The sequence below is a fragment of the Hypanus sabinus genome, chromosome 9 (assembly GCF_030144855.1).
Source record: "Hypanus sabinus isolate sHypSab1 chromosome 9, sHypSab1.hap1, whole genome shotgun sequence".
NCBI classification, from domain to species: domain Eukaryota; kingdom Metazoa; phylum Chordata; class Chondrichthyes; order Myliobatiformes; family Dasyatidae; genus Hypanus; species Hypanus sabinus.
Window position 1 is genome coordinate 144309376 of NC_082714.1, and position 20954 is coordinate 144330329.

The 20954-nt window shown below is 38.7% G+C and overlaps 1 protein-coding gene across 1 annotated transcript in view; it reads left to right on the plus strand.

Annotated features, from left to right (window-relative positions):
* LOC132399873 (phosphatidate phosphatase LPIN2-like) overlaps window positions 1–20954 on the plus strand; it is a 93647-nt gene that overhangs the window by 10277 nt on the left and 62416 nt on the right. The window contains exons 2-4 of the mRNA XM_059980736.1: window positions 16873–17073; window positions 18132–18227; window positions 20358–20641. Of these exons, the coding sequence (XP_059836719.1) occupies window positions 16882–17073; window positions 18132–18227; window positions 20358–20641 (572 nt within the window). The 5' untranslated portion in view covers window positions 16873–16881. The remainder of the gene's footprint in view (window positions 1–16872; window positions 17074–18131; window positions 18228–20357; window positions 20642–20954) is intronic.

Sequence of the window (20954 nt, forward strand, 5' to 3'; positions counted from 1 at the left end):
GTACAAAAATAGGGTGGTACTTGTTGTTTACAAAGGGTATTGGTGAGATCGTATTTGAAGTACTTTTTACAGTATTTCTTCCCTTAAGGAAGATTGTAATTGTGATGGAAGTAGTTCATATAAGGCTAGTAGAATAGACAGGGTACTCCATGAGGATTGATGGGAAATGCTGGAATTTCATTTGCTGGACTTTAGAAGGCGAGAGATGACTGAACTATAATAGACACTGAGGGGACTTGAATAGGTAGATGTGGAAAGGATGTTTTGTTTTCTGGGAGGATCTCAAACTAAAGGTTTTATTCTCTGAGGCCTTTGAGTCTTTGGAAATCTTTCTTAAAGTACATTCAAAGGAGGGCTTTTCAACGTTTTCAGGCAAGGTTAGACTTTTAACAGATTAAAAGATTACCAAGAGTACATGGGGGAAAAAAGGGTTAAAAGTTGCAGTCATATCACTATCCTGTGGAATGACAGAGCAGTCTTGAGGGGCTGAGTGGCCTATTTCTAATTCCGTTTATTATAAAATGAGATTTGCTCCCAATTTTTAGATCAGCGTGGACACAGTATAGCCTCCCTAGTGCCAGTGAATTTTTCTCATTCTGTAGTATTTGAGTGTCAGATTTGTTCATTTTTTTGTGTGAAAGCAAGAAATAATTTTTCACAACTTAGAAAGTGAGGAAAACTTGAGTCGGTAGTAGGAAGCAGGTACCAATGATAACAAATGTTAACAGAAAAAATTGGACTCTGAGCTGTCTCTTACCTGATTCAGATTACATTTACATTTTGATCATAGCAGTTCAGTATTTTTAGTGCTGGACATGGCTGATCAGTTCATACTAATAATCTCCATTTGAAAATGGACTTAAGCAGCAGCAAAGCCAGTGACACTGCAGTTGCAGTGCAAGTTTAAGTCTTTACTGCTTTTTCATTTGGAGTTTTATGTGAGGAATGATCAGTGGTTAATACTAATGAGTGTCTCTTTGCATTTACTTTGGTAGTTCAATATTTGATAAGTTGCAATGAGCTCTCCCCTCATTCTTCCAAACAAGTGCGTACAGGCCGAGATCCTAATCCTTTTATTCTTGGGATCCTTCTTTTAATCCTCCTCTAGACTCTCTCTGATGCCAGTATATCCTTTCTTAAATAAGGGGCCTAAAAAAGTATTTTTCTCTTAGGAAAGTGTATGGTCATGCACTTTGGTAGAAGGAATAAAGGCATATATTGTTTTCTAAACGGGGAGGAAATTCAGAAATTAGAGGGGCAAAGGGACTTGGGAGCCCTCATGCAGGATTCCCTGAAGGTTAACTTGCGTGTGTTTTTATTTATTTATTGAGATAAAGCGCAGAATAGGCCACACTGCCCAGCAGTCCCCTGACTCAATCCCAGCCCAATCATGGGACAGTTTACTATGACCAAATAACCAACCAACTGTACATCTTTGGACTGTGGGAGGGAACTGAAGTACCCAGAGGAAACCCATGCGGTTACGGGAAAATGTACAAACTCCTTACAGTCAGCAGTGGGATGAGTTGGTTTTATGGAAGCAAATACAATGTTAGCATTCATTTCAAAAGGATTTGTAGAAAAGCAAGGATGTAATGCCAAGGCTTTAATAAGACAGTGGTCAGACTGCAATTTTCTCCCCATTTAGAAAACTGTATGCCGTTATTCCTTCTACCAAAGCCCATGACCATACACTTACCCAAGAGAAATGATAATTAAACATGAGATAATTTCAAAAAATTAGAAAGAGAGACTTTGCTATAATTTCCTCAGGATATATCAAAGCACCTTTTTCTAACTCATATTATTGATGCCGAATCAGATGTTGACTTGTCTACAAATTAAAGATGTATTAACATTTGAGCCCAAAATATTTCATCATTTATTTCCAAATCCTGCAATTTTGTCAGATGTTTTAGCACATTTGTAGCTGAAATTGTATTTGTTATGCTATTTCTTCAATTTGACGTGACCTTTCATGTCCATCTTAAGATCTTATTTTTATCAGCTCTGATGCACCCTTTCCTCTCTCACCGCATCTAATTTGAGCTTCTAGAATCTTAATTGATCTCAGAATACAAGGATGTTCCTTTAGAACAGAGACGAGGAGGTATTTCTTTAGCCTGAGGGTGGTGAATCTGTGGAATCATTGCCACAGATTGCTGTGGAAGCTAAGTCACGAGTATATTTAAATTGGTTGATAGGTTCTTGATTAGTGAGGGCATCAAAGGTTGCAGGGAGAAGGCAAAAGAATAGGATTGAGAGGGATAGTAGATTAGCCATGATGGAACAGTCTTGATGGGCTGACTGGCCTAATTCTGCTCATATGTCTTATGGTCTTATTACACTGGAAATTCTTTTTGAAAGAGTTGCTTCCACAGTGTTTATGATGGACTGCTTGAAGCTGAACACAAATATAATTTCAGAATATCTGTATCACACAGGAATTTGGAGAAACAAGAAATTACCTTTTATTGAATATAACTGCATAACAATGCTGACACTTTCAACTAAGCTAAAACTGTACTGTTGATTATTTTGTTTGTACTTCGTGAAACTTCTTGCTTAAATGTCCAACGATAATCACGCAGCATTTATGGATTCTAGTTACATTGATACCATTTCTCCAAGACCAGAATGTCCTGGTGAAACCTTTCACCATGCTCATCACTGACAGTACCAAGATTTGTAGGGAAGAAGTCTAAATGGGAATGCAGAAAATGAATCTTTAGTGCCATGTTGCAATTCATGGTTTTGTATGCTTGAAGCATGTTGTCAACCAGCTGCATGTATTTTGGTGCTCTATAGTTGCCCAGAAAAAATTCGTTAACATCCTCGAATGCCTTCCATGTGATTTTCTCCAGTCTCACTAGAAGTTCTTCAAATTGCCTCTCATTACTGACTGGTTTGATTTGTGGACAAACAAAAATGTCTTCCTTAATAACAAGCAAGATATACAAAATATCAGTAACATGCTGGAGGAGCTCAGCAGGCCAGGGAGCATCTATGAAAAAAAGTACAATTGGCGTTTTGGGCCAGGACCCTTCTCCAGTCTTACCAAAAGGTCTCAGCCTGAAATGTCGACTGTACTTTTTTTCCATAGATGCTGCTTGGCCTGCTGAGTTCCTCCAGCATTTTGTGTGTGTTGCTTGGATTTCTAGCATCTGCAGATTTTCTCTTGTTTGTGATTAGATGCCTTCCCTAATTTTGGCATCAGTTATTCTGACTCAAATATTGAAATCCTTCATGCAGGTTCCTAAAACCTGTCCTGTCGTGCAGCATCCGGCCTTCCCAAGCATGCCTAGGTATGCCTAGACAAGATAGAAAACTTTTCAGCTTACATTGTGGGTAACATTTCAGTTGACTTAAAATGTGAATTGAAATAACAAGTATAGATGATTCCAAAATAATGGTGCATAATAGGGAAATTCCTTGGTGACTTTCATGATCAGCAGGCCAAAATCTGTAAGATGCACCCAAAAGTACTTCGGAAGTAAAATCTTTGTGTCCAGCAATATCAGTGAAATTATAGCTATATGGTTTGAAATTTACAACTAAAATACATTATGCAATTTCATAAATTGTTTTTAGGAAATCCTGGATATGACCAATACAGGGAAAACACATTATTGCAGCTTAGTCAATTCTAGAATGAATAGTTATTGCAATCATTGCTTCGAAAATATAGCAATATTCTGCTTAGATCTAATTGTTTTATCCCTGTTATAAAACAGTTGCCTCTAAGACGATCAGAATCAGGTTTAATATAATTGGCAGATGTCATGAAATTTCTTGTTATGCGACAGCAGTACATTGCAATACTTAACAAAAACTAAATTACAGTAGCTGTGAATATATACATATTTTAAAAGTTAAATTGAATAAGTAGTGCAAAAAGAGGAAGGAAAAAGTGAGGTAGTGTTCATGGGTTCATTGTCCGTTCAGAAATCTGATGGCGGGGAAGAAGCTATTCTTGAACCATTGTGTGTTCTTTCAGGCTCCTGCACCTTCTCCCTGATGGTAGCAATGGAAAGAGCATGTCCTGGGTAATGAGTGCTGATAAGACTATCCTACAAATTCTTTAAAATTGTTTAAATGTCATGCTCAGCAAGTCTGTTCATTTTGAAAGTAAAAGTGTGCAGTGATCTTATTTGCATGCGTTTAAAAGCAAGCCCCATTTTAGAACTTGCTGTCAGATAGAAACGATGTGCCTGGCATGTACAGAGTTTTATGGTTTGTAGATGGTGGGGTGTATAATAAATGCAGTTGTTTACAAATCTGGTGGTGTTAATAGTTATTTTTGAAGTAATGAGATAATTGTGTTTGCGGAAGCTAAGTTCTCAGATGCTAACAGTAAGATATGTTTAATGAGGGAAAGTTCCTTCCTGCTGCATAGTTTGCTCATCTTCAGTTTCCTTCCTTGGCAGAAGGTAATCTGCTTGTACCATCTCGATATTGTCTTTTGGTAAGTATGAATGTTATTTATCCACCGAAGGCAAAAATATATTTTTCTAACACTTTTTTTTCTGAGTTATATGATAGCCCAGATTTTTTTTTCATCCATTTGAGTTTAAAGTGTCATTGTTTAATGTTGTCTTTACATGGAGCAAACACGTTTTATACAGTACCTATAAAAAGTATTCACCCCCACCCCTTTGGAAATTTTCATGTTTTATTGTCTTACCACATTGAATCACAGTGAATTTAATTTGGCTTTTTTTTGACACTGATCAACAGAAAAAGACTCAAGTCAAAGTGAAAACAGATCTCTACAAAGTGATCTAAATTAAATACAAATATATAACACAAAATAATTGATAACATAAGTAATCACTCCCTTCAAGTCAGTATTTAGTCGATGCACCTTTGGCAGCAATTACAGCCTTGAGTCTGTGTGAATCTGTCTCAATCAATTTTGCACATCTGGACACTGCAATTTTTCCACATTCTATACAAAGCTGCTCAAGCTGTCAGTTTGCATGGGGATTGTGAGTGAGCAGCCATTTTGAAGTCCAGCCATAAATTCTCAGTTGGATTGAGGTCTGGACTCTGACTTGGCCATTCCAGGACATTAACGTTGTTGTTTTTAAGCCATTGTTGTGTAGCTTTGGCTTTATGCTAGGGAACATTGTTTTGCTGGAAAACAAATCTTCTCCCAAGTCACACTTTTCTTGCAGACTGCATCAGGTTTTCCCCCAGGATTTCCCCGTATTTTGCTGTATTCATTTTTCCCTCTATCCTCATAGACCTTCCAGGGCCTGCTGTAGTGAAGTATCCCCACACCATGATGCTTCATGGTAGGGATTGTGTGTTTTTGATGATGTGTGGTGTTTGGCTTATGCCAAACATAGCATTTAGTCTGATGGGCAAAAAGCTCAGTTTTGGTTTCATCAGACCATAGAACCTTCTTCCAGCTGACTTCAGAGTCTCCCACATGCCTTCTTGCAAACTCTAGCCGAGATTTTATGTGCGTATTTTTTCAACAGTGGCTTTCTCTTTGCCACTTTCCCATAAAGCTTTGTCTGATGAAGCACTTGGGCAACAGTTGTTGTGTGTGTCCAGCTACTGAAGCTTGTAACTCCTCCAGAGTTGTCATAGGTCTTGGTGGCCTCCCTTACTAGTCCCCTTCTTGCACCATCACTCAGTGTTGAGGACAGCCTGCTCAAGGCAGATTTATAGCTGTGCCATATTCTTTCCATTTCTTGATGACTGACTTAACTGTTCTCCAAGGGATATTCAGTGACTTGGAAATTTTCTTGTATTCAATTCCTGACTTGTTCTTTTCAATAACCTTATTGTAGAGTTGTTTGGTGTGTTCTTTTGTCTTTGTGATCTAGTTTTTGCCAGTAGTTGGACCAAGTATATTTACACTACAATGAATTAAAACACCTTGACTGCACACAGTAGATCTCCAATTAACTAACTATGTGACTGCTAAGACCAGTTGGCTGCACCAGTGATGTCTTATTAAAGGGGATGAATACTTATGTAATCAATTATTCTGTGTTTTTTATCTGTAAATAATTTGGATCACTTTGTAGAAGTCTGTTTTCACCTTGACTCAGAAGAGTTTTTCTGTTGATCAGTGTCAAAAAATCCAAATTAAATCCAATGTCATTCTTAGAAACACAGAAAACCTACAGCACAATACAGGCCCTTCGGCTGTGCCGAACGTGTACTTATTTAGAAATTACCTAAGATTACCCATAGCCCTCTATTTTTCTAAGCTCCATGTACCTATCCAGGAGTCTCTTAAAAGACCCTATTGTATCCGCCTCCACCACTGTCGCAGGCAGCCCATTCCACGCACTCACCACTCTGCGCTTTAAAAAAAAACAACTTAACCTCTGACATCACCTCTGTACCTACTTCCAAGGACCTTAAAACTCTGCCCTCTCGTGTTAGCCTCTTCAGCTGTGGGAAAAAGCCTCTGACTATCCACATGATCAATGCCTCTCATCATCTTATACATCTTGAATCATCTTATTCAATGTTGTAAAACAATAAAACATGAAAACTTCTGGGAGGAGGGTTGGTGAATATTTTTTATAGGTACTGTATGTACTGTAAATTAGGTACTGAACTGATACTAACCCTTTTATTTGAGTGAGAGCTGTACAACACAGGGACAGCCCATTCTGGCCCATCATGTTTATGCTGGCTATCATATTTATCTGTACTAATCATACCTACCTGCATTAATTTCATTTGCTTTTATGTCCTGCTCACTCAGTACCCATGGAAAATGCCTCTTAAATATTGTTACTGTTCCTGCCTCCACCACTACCTCTGGAAGGTCATTCCAGATGCCAGTTAATCTTTGTGTGAAAAATGTACCCCTCAGATCTCCCTTAAAACACCCTCTCATATTAAACCTTTGCTCTTTAATTATAGACACCACTTCCATGAGAAGCAGACACTGGTTATTTATCCTTTCTATGCCTTGCATAATTTTATATACTTCTATGAAGTCACTTCTCAACCTCCTCTGTTCCAGTAAAAATGGACTCAGCCTAACCAATCTCTCCATATACCTCAAGCCCCACATTCCAGGTAACATCCTTGTAAATCTTTCTGCATGCTCTAGTTTAATTACATCTTTGCTCTAATGTGGTGAGCAGAATTGTACACAGTGCTCCAGGTGCAGCATAACCAACTTTTATACAACTGCAACATGTCCCAACTCCTGTATACCATGCCTTGGTCAATGAAGACAAGTGCAACATACATCTTCCTCACCATCCATGTATTCCCATGTGTAGGAAACTACATGCTTGTACTCCAGGATCCCCCTTTTTCAACAACACTTCCCAGGGCTCTGCCATTTATTGTGTTACATTGCATTGACACAAAATGGCATGTTTCACTGTATGTTTAGATGCACGGTACATGTGACAAATAAAGCTGATTGTTAGCACTCTTCTCCCATGGTTTAACTTGCCAAAATGTACGTCCTTACACTTGTCTGAGTTAATTTAAATTGTCTTCCAGCTGTTGTCACCTTTATCTATGGTTCTTCATCATCTGCTTTACCACCAATTTTGTTGTCATCAGCAAACTTATTAATCCTGCCACCTATATTCTCAACCAAATAATTGATAATTTATAATCCATCACCTATCTGTGTCAAAACTAATCACAGGCTTCCAATCTGAAAACTGTTTTTCATTACCACCCTCTGCCTCCTACCATCAAGACTATTTTGTATCCTGTTTGCTAGCTCACTCTGGATGTCATGCATTCCAACCTTCCAGACCTGACTACCATGCAGGACCTGTCAAAAACCTTGTTAAGGTTTGTGAAGACTTCTACCTATTTCAGTCCCCTCAGTTGCAATCTACGAGACATGGTTTTCTAATGCACAAAGCCATGCTGCCTATCTCTTGTCGGTCTTTGCCTTTCCAAAGAGTAAGAGGGATGAAGTGAGAAGCTGTGAGGTGAAGAGGTGAAGGGCTGAAGAAGGAGGAATCTGATAGGAAGGACAGTGGGCCACGGAAGAAAGGGAAGGAGGAGGTGCACAAGAAGGAGACCATGGGCAGATGAGAAGCGAAGGGGTGAAAGGAGGATCATAATGGGGAATGGAAAAAGAGAGAAGGGGGATGGGAGAGAGATTACTGGAAGCTGGAAAAATTGATGTTCATGCCATCAGGTTGGAGGCTACACAGACAGAATGTGGCGTTGCTCCTTTAAGCCCAGTGTGGCCTCATTTTCCAGGATCTTGAGGTTCCTGGATATGCTGTAGAGAGAATCACTCACAAGGACCATAGCATCTGCAAAAATGAAAGTGGTGCAGAATATATCTCCTACCATGAGATGGAATGTGGGCCCATTGTTATCTAATGTTGGTGGTCATTTTGTTTAGTTCATGCTTAAGTAAAACGGGGGAAAGCAGGCTGCCCTGTTTAACCCCTCCCTATGCCTTGGGATAGGAATGAGTCCAGTCTTGGCCTCTCCATTCTCAATAAAAATCCAGGAGTCTATATACATATCTATAATGATGTCCACAAAATGTGTACCAACCCCCCCATGTACAACCCAAAGTTTTAACAATAAGCTTTTGCGTGATGGATTCAAAGGGCTATGAAAAATCAACAACAAAAACCTGTCAGATTTGTGAATTTTTTTCTGGAATTACACCCCTTTTTTATTTTTATATTATCCTTCTAGAATCTTCATAGTTTAGCCAACAAGAAGACTGTGACCCTCCTTTGAACTTCTAAAACTTTTCATCTTGGCTCCAGGATCTCCCTTGGGTAGAAGAGTGTTTACCTTCCTTAAAGTTGAGCAATGGATATTTCATCTCCACTAAAACTATTAAAATCATTTTCTAAAATATGGGCATTAAAAATAATGAAATAAGCAAGAAATCAAAGAAAAACAAAATTCTGCTCAGCAGGTCAGGTGAGCTTTTTAGTGGTAGGACAAGGTTCACGTTTGGGCTGCCATAGTAGTGTAGAGATTAGTGTAACGTTATTACAGTGCGTGATTCGGTTCGGTTCTGCTGCTGTCTGTAGGGTGTATGTTTTCTCTGACCATGTGGGTTTCTTCTGGCTACTCTGATTTCCTGGCATATGCCAAAGATATATGGGTTAGTAGGTTATTTGATCACATTTGGTGTAATTCGGCACATGGGCTCATTGTGCTGGAAGGGGCTGCTACTGTGCTGTTTCTCTAAATAATAAACGTAATAAAAAAATTCATTATCTCAACTAGTAATGGAATGTATAACGTCATCAACACATTCCCATCATTTATATTCACGTCAACATCATTATGGATGGTAATAACCTCAACATCTTCCTGTCTATTCTTAACACTCTGTTCTCTTTAAGGTTCAAAACTCTGCTATTCACCTTTTGTCAGAAACGTACTGTGTTATCTTGGAGCCAAGCTCACTGGCAATAAAAACGTTAATGTTTTTCTTACCAACGAGTTACGTTCTTCCAATGAACTACCTTTCCTACTGGACTTCTGCTCGACGGAAGGGGTTAATAATGTAAATAATGGTTGTTCTCTGAGTTCTGCAGAGCTTAGTCCTTGTGGTGTTTGTGCTGGTCCAGGCCAATCTTTGAATGGAAAGATGAGTTACATTCGGAGTGATTGAAGAGCCAGAATCCACGTGCTTTGAGTGGGCTGCACCCTTATTGCAGATTGGCCTGTTCAAACTAAGGGAAGCAGCACATTTAGAATAGTGACAAGCAATTAGGTGACATTCACCTAATTTATTGCACTTGTGTGCCCTATTAAACTGCTTCTTAAAACATTAAAAACCATAAAACTCATTACATAAATTACAAATAAAAATCTGACTATGAAACATAATAATAAAATTAAAATCCTGTTGGGATTCTCCATTAATAACAGTATCTACTTGTCTGAATACCACTGCATTACCATCATCACAAGACCCTAATTCTGTGCTATTAACAAGACTATTAATATGAATGGAATAGCTATTAAACATTAGCACCATGACAGTTATACTCATTATGACTATTAACATTATCAGTAAAACTTTTTTTTCCTTAAAAATATTACCAAAACTGCCATTACTGTTAAGAAACAAACTAAAAGATTTTAGATAATTAAGACTACCCCCTCCAGAAACATATATTTCTGTTACAAAGAACATTAAAACTACCTGGTGGTCAAACATCGAATGCAATAAAATTAGTAAAATTTGAATTAGAAAAAAATTGCAGTCTTGCCAGAAATTCTAAAAGATCATCATCCTCAATATCAATTAAGATGCCAGGGTCGCCTCCCATTGCCAGGGGACTACCATCAAGCCTGGGAGTTAAAATTTAAAACAAATTCATTCTCAGTGATTTATGTTCCTGAGATGTTGATCTGATTGGGTCTGAGAAGCCTTAACCACAAAACCTACATTTATAGCAGGAATGCCTGACAACCAACCCTGTGGGAGCATTTTTTCCTTGTTTTTTTCCTCCCATCTGGAAATGAGAACATCTCGAAAGAGTCCTCTCAACATGTTTTCTGAAGGCCGGTTTATTCTTCTCGAGAATTCTGTTAGTCAACTAAAGCTGTTCGAGACGCACCAACGAGGAGGTGGAATTGCATGTTGACCCACTGGAAAAGAAGAAAGCCACTGACAAGCAAAGTCGGTCTCGGCCCGAAATTTCGACTGTCTTCTCTTTTCCATAGATGCTGCCTGACCTGCTGAGTTCCTCTAGCATTTTGTGTGTTGCTTAGATTTCCAGCATCTGCAGATTTTCTTGTCTTTTTCGATGAGCAAAGATGCCTTGCTCAGTAAACTGTATTTGAAATCACAATTCCACACGCCCTGACAGTATCACCCTTCGTTATCAGCTCCCTGGCATATTAGCACATTCCACACTGATCTCACTATCTTCTGCATCCTTCTCCTTGGTAAATATCTATGCAATGTGCTAATTTGGGACTTTGTCCAAATCTTCTGCCTTTAAGCACATGTTCCTCCTTCAGTGGTCCTACACTTTTCCTCTTGCAAGTGATGTATATTTTAGAATGCCTTAGGATTTTCTTTAATTTTGTATGTCAAGGCCTTTCAAGGCCATTCCTGGCTCTTCTAATTACTATTTTGTGTTTTTTCCTAGCTATTTTATAATCTTTAGGGACTCAATTTGCTTTTAGCTTTCTAAACCTTGTGTTTACTTCCTTTTTCTTGTTATATTCACCACTTCTCTCAATGTCCAAAGTTCCATTACCTCCCCATTGCTGACCTTTTTTGCTGGGATATATCTGTCCTGCATTCTGTGCTGTTGGTTTTTAAACACCCTCCAAGTGTCAGGTGTGAATTTGCCCAGAGACGACTCTCCCCAATTAACACTTCCTAGTTCCTGTCTAATACTTCACAAGACAAGACAAAGGAGCAGAAGTAGGCCATTCTGCCCATCGAGTCTGCTCTGCCACTCTCCCATGAGCTAAACTATTCTCCCATCTAGTTCCAATTTCTGGCTTTTTCCCCATATCCCTTGATACCTTGACTAATTAGATACCTATCAATCTCCTCCTTTAACACCCTCAATGATCGGGCCTCCACAGCTGCATGTGGCAACGAATTCCATAAATCCACGACCAAGCAGGATAGAATCAGACTGCAGCGCACAGTGAGGACTGCCGAGCACATCATTGGAGCCTCCCTGCCCTCTATTGTGGACCTGTACTCTTCCAGGTTGAAGAAGAGGGCGGGGAACATCATAAAGGACTCCTCCCATCCTGCGCATGGACTATTTGAACTTCTTCCGTCTGGTAGGCGCTTCAGATCCCTCCAGACTAAGACTAATAGGCACTGGAGAAGTTTTTTCCCTACTGCGGTCACTTTGCTGAACAGTTGACTGCCGGTTAACTGTCGGCTAACTATTACTTGGATTGCACTACTTGTATGTATAATCTATATTTTCATTTATATTTATCATTATTATTGTTATGAGCAGAGAGACAACATCTGCCGGAAGTAAATTCCTTGTCTGTTGGCGATTAAAGTCTGATTCTGATTCTCTGGCTAAAAAAAATTTCTCCTCATCTCTGTTTTAAATGGGCACCCTCTAATTCTAAGACTGTGGCCTCATGTCCTGGACTCACCCACCAAGGGGAAACATCCTTTCTACATCTACTCTGTTCAACCCTTTCAACGTTCAAAATGTTTCTATTAAATCCGCTCTCATTCTTCTATACTCTAATGAATACAGTCCAAGAGCTGACAAACGCTCTTCATATGTTAGCCTCTGCATTCCAGGAATCATCCTCGTAAATCTTCTCTGAACTCTCTCCAATGTCAGTACATCCCTTCTACGATAGGGGGCCCAAAACTGCACACAGTATTCCAAATGAAGTCTCACCAGTGCCCCATAGAGCTTCATCAACACCTCCTTACTCTTATACACTATTCCTCTTGAAATTTAATTTTTGTAATTTAATTTGTAATTTCATTTATAATATAATATTCTTCTGCTAGATCCATATTTTTTATTATCAAGAGCTATCTGAACACTTAAGGAGTTGTAGTCACTATCCCCTAACTGTTTTCGGATTGAAAGGTAGTTTCCAATGTTAGGTCTTCTATGGCATCTCCTCTCACTGGACTTTCAGTGAGATCAGGGATAAATTCACAACTTAACCATGATGCACTTCTAGTTTCATGAGTTTAAAATATAACTGGAATTTTATTTTTTTGTATAATGTAGAAGTGAACTAATAAAGGCAGTTCAACTCTACCTACTTTGTCATTGTACTTCCTGTGTATACATAAATTCCAGAAAATAGATTTATGATTTAAGTCTGTTTCCATGCAAAATCTATGTTAATAACTTAGGTCTATAGCTTTCCGAACTTCTGAGAATTTGAAACTGTTGTTATTGCCACATTATTGGGTCATTCAGGTAATGATTAAGGCCTTTTTTTGATATTTTCTATGAAGAACTGAAATTGCAATCCTTTCCTTGTTCTTGTAAATGTTGAGTTTCGAAAGTTTATTTAATGTGTAGTTGGATTTCCAGTAAAGAGCTAGAAACTAAATGCAAGATGCGTTTTGGCCAAAATTTGGAGTTTAAAATGAATTTGAAAACTTAGAAGCTGTTGACTTGAGATGGGATGAATTCTCTGGAAAATTATTGTATCTTAGTTTAATATTGAATGAGCTAAATGTAAAGTCTACGAGTCTGTGGTGGTGGTGTGGTGGCCAGTGCTATCTTGTTTGCTGTTGTGTGCTGGGGCAGCAGGCTGAGGGTAGCAGACACCAATAGAATCAACAAACTCATTTTTAAGGCCAGTGATGTTGTGGGGGTGGAATTGGACTCTCTGACGGTGGTGTCTGAAAAGAGGATGCTGCCCAAGTTGCATGCCATCTTGGACACCGACTCCCATCCACTCCATCATGTACTGGTTAGGCACAGGAGTACATTCAGCCAGAGACTCATTCCACCGAGATGTAACACTAAGCGTCATAGGAAGTCATTCCTACCTGTGGCCATCAAACTTTACCACTTCTTCCTCGGAGTGTCAGACACCCTGAGCCAATAGGCTGGTCCTGGACTTATTTTTTCCACTTGGTATGATTAACTTATTATTATTTAATTATTTATGGTTTTATATTGCTATATTTCTTCACTGTTCTTGGTGGTGCTGCTGTAACGAAACCTAGTTTTCCTGGGGATCAATAAGCTATGTCTGTCTGTCTTGCATTGACATGGCATGCTGGCTTAAATTTATGAAGTAAAAGATAAAAATTAGCTTTGTATGCCACATGTACATCAAAACCTAGAGTAAAATGTATCATTTGTATCACTGTTTGCAGTCATCTGGGGGAAGCCCACAAATGTCATGCTTCCGGTGCCAACATAGCACAGTCACAGTTTACTAACACTAACTCGTATGCCTTAAACTCCTTACAAACAGCAGTTGGATTTGAATCCCAATCTTATGATTGCTGGCGCTGTAATAGCATTACACTAACCGTTACCCTGCAGTGGCAACCTGAAATAGTAAGCTGCATTCTCTAGAATTTAATTCCAGTCCTATTTGGGGAAAAAATCCATGAAGTTATGTTGGCACATGCATTATTGAATGCTCAGGAAAACTTTCTTCAACAGTGATGGCCTTCTGTCCCATAGATGATCGTTCGTACCTTATGATCTGTTCCATGTTCAACATGGTCTGATATTTCCCAGCAGCCCTGCATTGTACTGTCTGCTACACTTGCAGCATATGACCGCAGATCACTGTTTGTTCCTTTGCACTCTTCAGTTATCTGCCTTTCACTGGGTAAAGTGAAGTGCTGAATCTCACAGTTGTCTGCATTAAATTTCATCTACCATTTTTCAGCCCACTTTGCAAGCTGGTTCAGATCCACCTTCAAGCTTTGATAGCCTTCCTTGGCACCCACTGTGCCCCCATCTTGGTTTACCACATCCGACTCGTTAATATAGCTCTGACAAGTAACAACCAACCCAGCACCTGAGGGACACCTCCTATTATGGGTCTCCAGTCATTGAGACAGCCATCTACTACCACTTTTGAATCCAGATTACTACTTCATCCTGAATGAGAAATCACTGACCATTCTGAACCAGTCTCTCATATGGGAACTAGTCAAAGGCTTTGCTAAAGTCCACATACATAATATCCACTGCCTTGTCTTCATCTACTTTCCTAATAACCTCACAAAAAAAAACTCTTGAGATTGGTTAGACATTACCTACCATGCCCAAAGCCATGCTGACGATCCCTAATCAGTTATATTCTCTGTTGGTAATGCAGTCCTTTACACTCTTGAGGATATGGTACTCTGCTTTTTGATGTCCTGCAGAAGTTGGGAGTTTGAGCCACATTGAAGGGTGCGTGGATGTATTGGAACTTGTAAATCACAGAAACTATGACCAATAATAAATTTAACCAAAAATCTCAGAAACAGATGTCTAACACTCATGTGAGTGTTATATATGAGTGAAATAATTGAAAAGTTAAATGGTTGACTAACAATAAAATTGATTTTGTGCATCAACGTACTTAAAATTAACAGTGGGGGAGAAAAAACTAATTCTGTTAACTACCTGTTGCCTTTTAGCAACTAGTTTGCTTCACTGCCACAGAGGAATTTCTTTCTCAGTGTTGTGGATTGGTCTCACAGACTGGTTCTGATTTACTGGAAAATGCTGATTCTACCTGACTCTTACCTGTTGGTCTCATTTTCCTTTCTCACTGACACAGCCCATCTATTTTTGGCCTGTAAAGTTTTCTATTTACCTTGGAAGCATGTAGTGCAATTACACAGGGTTGTGTTTATTTCTTCAGTTAACTTGATATAGACATAAGCAGAATTGGGTATGTCAACAAAGAAAATTCTTAGTTTCCGTGTTTGATTTAGTATTCAGATGCATTTCTGGCAGCCCCCATTTTCGTCCTTTGCACAGCAAATTGGATAGGCTGCTAAAATAACTCTTTTGAGGAGACAAGTGCATTATCAAAGGTTTAAATACACACCTTCAAACCGATCTCTTTGTCTAAGGTTTTGACCGTCTGTCATCATATCTCCAATATGATGCTTTTACCATGCATCATATGGTGATTAATTTAGGGTGCATGTGAGTTCAGATTATCAACGGTTATTCTAAGATTATCATAGAGAAGGCACAATTAGGATGCTGCAGAGCTTAGTTTGCGATTATACACAATGTGGATGCATCTCTTCTGAGCTTTGTGCATAATCAGTGCATTATTTATATTATTAGCTTTGCTTTCAAGGCTGTGAAGCTTTGATTTGGCCAAATAATTGTTCTTGTTATGTTGGGTCATGTTACAGAATATACTGAGATTAATCATATGCTAAAAGATCATAGTGTTAATATGAGAGTTCCTCTCCCCAAGCCACTTTACTGTGATGACCAGAGATCAGCAGTGTCACTTTAATTCCTGGAAATAACATTTAAGCTTTGACTGCATGGCTAAAATGAAAATGTACTGAACATTTCTGCATTGTTCTATTTAATAGAAATTGTGGGTAACACTATTCTTAACTGTAAATTGAAAAGTAAAACAAACAAGTTTTGACATAGATATTCATTTGATTTAGTGTGTTTATTAGGGGTGTATGTCAAATATGAAAAATATTTCCTATAGTCAATGTTCTGGAAACCTTTTAAAGGAGCTATTTAAGTTCCTATGACACAGTAATGAGCTGTTTTACTGGCAAATCAATAACAGGAGTAAGGAAATAATAAACGTCATTATTCCTTTTGCATTATTTTTTGTAATTTATCAGTCTGTCTCTGCTGTCATATTCGCATCATACAAGTCAGTGGTAAAAAAATCTGATTCTGATATTAAAATCTAAATTTATATTTTTAGATACATTAAAATATGGAGTATATTACCAGAATTAGATAAGCCAGGAATTAGGAATTAGGATAAACATATGAAAAGTTAAACTGGAAATAGGATTGAAGTTGTCAAGTGCTAGTGTAACTATTACCCACAAAGCACGATGGGCTGCAGTGACCTCTTGTGCTGGAATTTTTATGTTTATATGATGTCAAATTTGACTAATCTACAGTTAGGATTGGTTGAAGCAGGAAAATAATTGTCCTAATGTCAAGTGGAAATCATTTAAATGAAATACTGCCATCATGTATAACATAAATTTTAGTAGATTTGTTAAATGAGCAAAGTAGTACAGCATATTAAAATGTCAAAAAATAGTCATTTATAATAATTTATATTTGCAAGGAGAATTTTTTGACCAATTCATACGAGGCTGTAATTTGGATGTAGAAATTTAAGGAAAAATGTAATATTTAAATTTTATTTTTAAAAAAGTAGAATATACGGCATTTGTGTCAAAGTTTCTAACTTTTTTTTTGTGTGATTTTATTGTAGTTCCAAACCATGAATTATGTGGGGCAGTTGGCTGAGCAGGTGTTCGTTACAGTGAAGGAGCTTTACAAAGGACTGAATCCAGCTACCTTGACAGGATGTATTGATGTCATAGTGGTCAGGCAGCCGGATGGCTCATTACATTGTTCACCCTTTCATGTTCGTTTTGGCAAGCTTGGTGTTTTGCGATCAAAAGAGAAGGTGGTAAGTTCTCTTGTACTGGCTCCTTTCATTGCAGTGATCCATAATGTGTTTTGCAGATTCTGCTTCTTCACCAGTGTTCTCAGTGTTTTACTTTTGAAGTAAATAAACATCATTAATTAATATCACTTTAAGACCAGTAATGTGAATGATAGTCATTTTCTAAGTACTTACTATTTTTTATCATTTTAATCTGATAAATGTTCTGCATGAAAAAAATACTTTCTGTGAATGGTAGTGCAGAGTGGAAGGTTCTAGTATAATAACATGCACTTGGTATTTGCTGGAAGGTAATGATCTTTTTGATGTGGTTCCATTCAGCTTGTTGTATATGTCTGGGCAAAACAAAATTAGCCTTTTCTTTTGGTTTCGTAGTTTTGTGGTCAATAGCATGTCAAGTGTTTAGCCAGGTGCTTTTTAAATGGGTTGAAAGTTGTCATCTCTGCTTGCAAAGGATAAAGGGAATATCGATGATGGAGTGAGGTCAGGTTTGTCATGGGGATAAGCATTAGTGGAAATAACTGGTTCCAGAGATAGTCAGTTTCCTTCCTTTCCACATCTTCTAAGGCCAACATGTTCTCTCTTTTCTCATTCTGAAGATGAGTCTTTGACCTGAAGGATTAAGTTTCTCTTTTCACAGGTGCTAATACCTTCCAGCACCAGCAGCGTTCTTAGCTTTGAATGTAGATTTGGCTTCTATTTATTTAGTTGGAGATATATAGTGCTGAACAGGTCCTTCTGGGCCAACGAGCCACACAGCCCAGCAACCCACCCATTTAACACCAGCCTAATCACAGGACAGTTTACAATGACCAATTAACTTACTAACCAGTACGTCTTTGAGCTATGGGAAGAAACTGGAACACCGTGGGAAACCCATGATGTCACAGGGAGAACATATAAATTCCTCACAGCTGATGCTTACAGGGAGTTGAACTCTGTTGCGAGCAGTAATAGCGTCGTGCTAACTTCTACACTGCCATAGTGTCCCAAGATGGACTTTTCACACAAAGAATAAAATACTGAAGTACTGTAATGCATTCTGTTTGTGTTTATTGTAGGTTGACATTGAAATCAATGGAGAACCAGTCGAGCTGCAGATGAAACTCGGTCACAATGGTGAGGCTTTTTTTGTGGAAGAAACAGAGAAAAGTGAGGTATGTTGTGGTCTACTGTCTTAAGTTAGATTTGAGCTGATCTGTACTTCAACTTCCTTTACCTATTTTAGTTCCATAATCTGTTGATATTTCTCTTACAACAAGCTATCTTAATTTTGAAAATTCCAAGTATTTTTTCATCATTGTCATTTTAGGGAAATGCCCTCCTGATTTTTACTACTTAAAGCCAAGTTCTAATTTTAGGATGTCCTTCAATTTCTTTAAGCCTCAACTCAGCACAGTGTGCAGATTTACTGTAAGCATGCTATTAAGTTCTTCTAGCCATTTGTACTTGATCGGAGTACATATCAAACTTTGTTGCCCAAAAAGATAGAATTCAAGTCACAGACTATTATCATCATCAGCGATCACTGGTAGTGAAGTATGATTCTTCTCCTAGCGGTTGGTTTGGTCACTTGTGGGTCATGAGATGACTGAAGAGGCCGATCCGTGATCCACAAGTCTACTGCAGTGTTAGCAGGTGTGTGTCTTTGAAATGGTGGTGGATGTAGCTGGCTGGGCCTTTCCCAGTCTCCCCTAATGTTGAAGCTGTTTAGTCTCAATGGCATGGTGGAAGTATTCTACGAGGTGTGCAGTCACCTCATAGACAGTCCATCTCCTGCTTTTCGTGTCCTGTGCTAATTTCTCCCATCCATTCACGTTAATGTGGCACTTCCTCAGGTCGTTCTTGATTTTGTCCTTGAACCTCTTTTACTGCCCTCCAGGAGTGTGCTTTGCATCCTTGAGTTGGCCAAACAGGAGTTGTTTAGGGAGATGGGGGTCAGGCATATGGATAATGTGGAATTTAGTATTGAGTCATGATTGTGGCTATAGAGTTAATGTTAGCTTCCTCCAGGATGTTGGAGTGACGATAGTCATTGAACCCTGGTATCTTCCCAGTAACAACATTGATCTCTTTGCTCACTGTCCTGTCACATCATTCCCTTTATTTGTGCTGTCTTTTACTCCTCCACTTTATCTCATTTTTTCCCCTTTGCCTAGCCTCCTCTTCTCAAAACCCATTCCCACCCTCCATTTAAACTTCATTTTTCCTCTCCAAGAGGACCACAAACTTGTCACTAACAAGAAAAAATCTGCAAGTGCTGGAAATCCAAGCAACACACACACATTGCTGGAGGAACTGAGCAGACCAGGCAGCATCTATGGAAAAGAGTACAGTCGATACTTTGAGCCAAGACCCTTTGGTAGGACCTGCCAAAGAGTCTCGGCCCGAAATGTCAACTGTACTCTTTCCATAGATGCTGCCTGGCCGCCTGAGTCCCTCCAGCATTTTGTGTGTGTTGCCACAACCTTGTTGTAGGGGCTGGAGTAGTGGAGGCTGAGGGGAGACCTAATAGAAGTGTGTAAGATTGTGAGTGGCATAGGTAGAAAAGACAGTGAGTATCAGGATCGAAATGGCAAATACTAGAGTGCGTACATTTAACATGAGATGGGGAATCTTCAGAGGAGAAATTTGGAGAGTGATGAATGCTTGGAATACATTGTCAGGGATGGTGGTAGAGTCAGATACAATAGAGAATTTTAAGACGTTCTTAGACAAATGCAGGAATATACAGAGAATAGAGGGATAAGGGCCTTTACCAATTTTTATCAAAGCCAACCATAGAAAAGCTTTCAACCCTGATGCATAATGACCAGTTATGGCGACTGCTCTGTATGTAACAATAATAAACTGCAGCGAGTTATAGACGTAGCTTAGCGCATCATAGAAACCAACCTCCCCTCTGTAGATTCTGTCTATATTTGTTACTTCAGTGAAGCAACAGCATATTCAATGACCCCACTCATTCCATACATATCAATACCATGTACAGGCAGAAAGGATTACTTTAATTAGGTGTCATCAGCTTAATTATTTCAGCACAACTTCATGGGCAGAAGGGCCTTTTCCTGAATTGGCCATTCCGTGTTGTGCAAATTGATTTTCGCTATCTGAACAGGGAGTTCACTTTCAAAAAATACTTCCAATTATAAAAGCAATGGAGATGTCCAAAGGTCATGAAGCTAAGATGTTATCTGTTGCCATTATAAGTGAAAAGCAGCCAGTTTGTTGCACTTGAAGTTTAAGCATGAAGTTACCAGTTTTATTCCTGACACTCTTTCTCTCAGGGTATTGTTCCCACACACTTAACAACGTCTCCGATTACTGTTGAAGGAGCTTACTTTACAAAAGAATCAGATTTATCTGAGAATCAGAACTTGCCAAGTTCATTTACTGGACCAGAAATAGATAACACAGTAAATAACACTTCAGCCAAAAAGAAAAGGCGTCGCAGAAGGAAGCATAAACCGGAGAATTCAAAGAAAGATGATCAGGAGTCCTCTTCAGATGAGCAAGATTTACCCGAGATGGATGTTAGTTCAGAAGAACAGCTACGATGTGCAGCTGCAAGGTAGGTTATTTATTAACCTTTGGAACCATTGAAATTGACTTTGTAGTTTGTGACTGATTATTCATTATTTGTTGTATTGACCAATCTGCTCCTGTTTACCTAATAACACTTAATGAGACTGAAATTTCTGGTTTATTATTTTTTAATCTTCACAGGTCTTGTGGAAGGAGCAATCTCCTTTAATAACTTGCAGCTCTAATATATTAACATTTTCTTCTTGTTTTCATTATATAATGATTTGCCTAATGGCTGTAAGCAAGGCTTTATACAAGAGTTTGGGATATGAAAGGAATACGTACAGGAGTATACATTC